The 4,769-nt window shown below is 42.6% G+C and overlaps 1 protein-coding gene across 1 annotated transcript; it reads right to left on the bottom strand.

Moving 5' to 3' along the window:
- Nucleotides 1–3,570: 3,570 nt before the first annotated feature.
- LOC308523791 (glycolipid transfer protein-like) lies at nucleotides 3,571–4,200 on the bottom strand (the record flags this gene model as incomplete). The annotated part of the gene is made up of 1 exon (XM_081097814.1): nucleotides 3,571–4,200. The coding sequence occupies one exon, from the start codon at nucleotides 4,198–4,200 to the stop codon at nucleotides 3,571–3,573; it is 630 nt and encodes a 209-aa protein (XP_080953940.1).
- Nucleotides 4,201–4,769: the final 569 nt, after the last annotated feature.

The raw sequence follows: 4,769 nt of genomic DNA, 5'->3' as shown, positions 1-4,769 counted from the left end.
CCATATTTAATATTTTAAAATAGACATTGGGGTTAGTTTTTAATAACTATGATATTTAGATTATACTAGATATATCAGCATTCAATACGTTGAATGCTGAAGAGGAAGAGTTGGTTCTAACCTAAAAGGTGAGATAAAGCAGACAGACAATTCAAGATAATGTCAAAAATCAACTAAAATCTGAGTGATGTGAATAGCACTATTTGCCATATAAACGTTTATAATTGTGAACGTCCAACATGACACCTGAATAGGAAGGTCTGAAAGCAAGGACTGTTAGTTCCAGCTTCAGCTCTGGTAAGTGATGGTAGAAAATCTCTTGCCTGAGTTTCCACATTAACCAGATTCATAAGAATGAAATGAAAATCAAATGAAATAATCTCTATACCTTCAGGTATCCCAGGTATAATAATCAATCAAAACAATATCCTTTCTGCAATACAATTTTTGCCTGTAATATGATGTGGTGCTATGTAAGCTCTCCTCAACCTAGTATTCTAAAATTGTAATGGGATTTATAATATATTTTAAATATATTATATTAGATGTAGGACTTCACACATAGTAGAATTTGCTAAAGACCAGCACAGCGAGTGTTGCTCTCTCTTCTGGGTTGGGTGTGTTTGTCAGGGGAACATTAAGGTTAGAAATGAGACTCTCCTTTCTAGGCTTATCTTTACTTTCTCTGGTCTAGTCAGTCATAATAGGTGGTTTCACAAAGAGAATAGATCATTAATCAGCACATTTTTACAAAGGATTTCTGTGGGTTTCATGCTTTACTGAGCCTACTTATGGCAATGTAGTTACTGTAATGAGCTTCGGTATTTAAAATCATAGATGAAAGTAATTCACTTTTTGAAGGTCAATTTTATTCTATAATTTGCAGAAAAAGGTTAAATATTAAAACATATTTTAAAATTTTAAGTGAGATGGGAAGTTTGTGAAAAACAATGTAGTATGTACACAGAACATGAGATGTGAGGTCAGTTTTGTGACCCCTGAAATGACAGTTATCACTGGCTTCCTCTTCCAAGAGCAACTTCGAACCGTTCATTCAAGAAAAAACAAAACAAAGCAAAAAAGAAAAAAAAACCCCACACAGTATTATGACTAACAATTAAGCTTAGGAATTCAGTTTACAATTTCTTCGAAGCTTTATTAATGGTTAGGTAATTTTCCTCTATGGATCTGCAATCAAACCACTGTTTGCTAAATTTGGTTGAAATTATATTTTTCACTTGAAATAATATATATTTTTCCTGGGTTATTGATTTATCAGTGTTCTGTGCAGTGTTTTATTCATTTTATTTTTTTCAATTTTATTGATTTATTTTTCATTTATTTTTTATCATACAAATATCAAATTTTTATATTTTGAAAAATAAAACTATATCCATAAGAGAATTCTCACTTCTAGATTGTCCTCTGCTATATTCCTTCTCTCTTCTTGTAGGGAACCATTTTTAGTCTTTACTTTTTCTTTCCAGTATTTATTTTTGAAACACTGTTCTGGACTTTGTTATTGTTATTTTTCTCACTCAGTGTTTATGGTGGTGGTGCTGGTTTTATGGGTATATACTTATCCCCTAAATTCACAGCTTTCATATGCCAATCATACCTCGATAAAGTGGTTTAAATAATAATAATAATTAATAATAATAAATGTTTTCTTAAATTAAGAAATCTAGTCTAAAGTTCACTTCACAAATATTTTCTTCTTTTTGAGGTTATATGTTATTAAGTTGTATTGATGTTCCATATTTTATTCATGCTTTTCCTGCTGATGGACATTTTAGTTTAGTCCAGTGGTTTGCTTTTGGAAGTAATACCACAATAAAGGCCTTATTGTTTCATACCTCTGCCTCTTTATGTTTGTGATTGTTTAGTCAAGGGGTAAATTCACATGTTTATCACTCCCTTGTAGTAATTAATAGTTTCTTCACATATGTATTTATGCCTGAACAATGTAGTGTGGGTTTTAGTTGCATTGGTATTTATTGATATACTAGAGGCTCGGTGCACAAAATTCGTGCAGGGGCAGGGGGTTGTCCCTCAGCCCAGCCTGCACCCTCTCCAATCTGGGACCCCTCGGGAGATGTCCAACTACCCACAGGGATCGAGCCTAAACTGGCAGTTGGACATCCCTCTCACAATCCAATGCTGCTGGCTTCCAACTACTTGCCTGCCTGCCTGCTTGATTGCCCCTAACCACTTCTGCCTGCCAGCCTGATCACCCCCTAACCACTCCCCTGCCAGCCTGATTGATGCCTAACGGCTCCCCTGCCGGTTCGATTGCCCTCAACTGCCTTCCACTGCTGGCTTGGTCGCCCCTAACTGCCCTCCCCTGCAGGCCTGGTCCCCTACAACTGCCCTTCCTCCTCTGCAGCCCCAGTCACCCCCAACTGCCTTCCCCTGCCGATCTGGTCTCCCCTAACTGCCCTCCCCTGCTGGCCTGGTCACCCCTAACTGCCCTATCCTGCTGGCCTGATCACCCACAACTGCCCTCCCCTGCCAGCCATCTTGTGACAACATGGGGCATCTATCTTGTGACCACATGGGGGTGGCCATCTTGTGTGAGGATGCGATGGTCAATTTGCATATTACCTCTTTATTATATAGGATTTTTTTTATTCTAAAGTAGAGATTTATTTATTAAGAATTATTTAGTGTTTGCATAAAAATCACCAATTGTTCCTCATAGGGTTTTTAACACACATGAATTCTTTGGGGGTCCCTCTATTCACCCCAACACTTTCAAAATACAGCTCTTGTTAGTGCCAGGAGGGACAGTTAAAGCAGCAAGGTGATTCCTTGGGTCTCGGCATGGAGAGGGCTTGTGGTCTCCCCTCTGAGAGAACACACATGATAGGTAGTTTCTTAGGTGAGGTAGGCTGTTCCTGAAGGAAATACTTATGTAGAAAAATGCAAATTCAATCATCTGTGGTCAGTTACTCATACCTGATAACTTTAAAATAAAGTCCCCTTGGGCAAGGTCATCAAAGGCTTGCTGGTTGTTTTCAACTATAAAAAACAGTCTGGAAAAAGACAGTAGGAAAGAGTAGGGTCTATACTGACAGCACTGCGAGGCTGGGCTGTGCAACCACAGGAGCACATAGCAGTTTGCTGTAAAAAAAATCCTATATACTTTCAAATCAGACTCCTCGTGATCCTTAGATGACCTGAAACACCGACACATCACTGCACCAGATCCTCATTTTTAAAATGAGGTGTATGACAGGGCTCCCCCGGGGTCATGCACCACATGGGGGGACGGGGACAGAAAATCCTAGGACTTGACTTATTAGCAACATTAACTGATTTTTATCACACTGAAATGAAGGCAATCTGTCCGTGCCACCATGAAATTCAAAGGTGATTCAGAAGTAAGGTGGTTATTTACTGCTCTGTTAGGATAGACCCCAAAAATGACTTTTCAGAAACCAGAGATGTCCCCTGCAACCCCAGCCAGACTCTGGGCCACTCTGGAAGACGCAGGCCAAGGCAGCCTCCAGCTTGCTTCACAGTGATTCTGGTTTGTCTGTTTCTGGGAGTGCCAGCTGCTGGGCATGCCTACACCTTGTAGTTGAGCTCCGTGTTCATCTTGGTGTACATCTGGTAGATGACGTCAATGCTGGCCATGTAGTTGACCAGGATCAAGCAGACCTTCTCCAGGCACTCTTCCTCCATCATGTTCTGGCCCTTGGAGAGCACTTTCAGGGAGTCGGATGTGTAGGACGTGGCATACAGCGCTGCCTGGAAGAGCTTCTGCAAAATCCAGCTGTGGTACTTCTTGAGCGCCATCTTGTAGGCCTTGGTGGCGTTGATGCGGATGAGGTTGGGGTGGCTCTCATCCTGCTCCCCCTCGCAGATGCTTTGCAGGTAGACCTGGATGAAGCGGAGGCCCCTTTTCAGCCACATCAGCACCAGCGTGGCCCCCACTTTGAGCCACTCTGCTCCATACATTTCCTTCTTCGCCTCCAGGATGTTCTGCAGGGTCTGAAACTTGGCCGGGTGGGTATTGTACACAGCTTTGATTTTCGTGATGTTACCACTTATGTCTGCCTTGATGGGCATAAACACAGGGGACCCAAGGCAATTGAAGAAGGGCGGCAGGTGGGACACTGCCTCCAGGAAGGGCCCGGTCTTGATCTGCTTGTCCGCAGGCAGCGGCTTCAGCAGGTTCTCGGCCAGCAGCACCATTTCAAGGTTGAGGCCGGTGTGATGCCCCAGCAGGTGCTGCGGGCATCCACGTCCCACACCCACTGCCCCCAGCCGCTGCCATCTGCGCCTGGGCCATCACTGTCACCCACCACCAGCTCTGGGGATGCCAACGTCGGCACTCATCCTTTCTTTATTTTTAAAAGACTGCTCCGCACACACCCGGCCCCCGGCGCCTCCCAGGCCTGGGCTAGAGGCCACCATGTGGTTTGAAGGCCGGCCCCGCGCCCATCCAGTCGGGGTCCACTCATGGTGACTGGTCGGCCATCTGGTGGTGACGGCCCTAGGCTATTGTTAGTATAGATGATATCAAACTGTTTTAAATATTTTAGGATATTATATTAGTAAAACTTACCTTGCTATGAGTAGTTGTAGTTTGTCTTTGTACTTTGAAATATTACTATGAACATTTTTGTGCCTCTATTTGGTGCACATTTGCAAGAATTACTCTGTGTGTGTGTGTGTGTGTGTGTGTGTGTGTGTGTGTACAGAAAATCCTCACATAGACATGTAACCATACTCTGCTTAATAGCCAGTAATGGCTGCTTATT

Source organism: Myotis nattereri, assembly GCF_964212035.1.
Source record: "Myotis nattereri genome assembly, chromosome: 8".
Lineage (NCBI taxonomy): Eukaryota > Metazoa > Chordata > Mammalia > Chiroptera > Vespertilionidae > Myotis > Myotis nattereri.
Note: the sequence above shows the minus strand (reverse complement) of the source record. Positions and strands in the feature narration are given on the sequence as shown.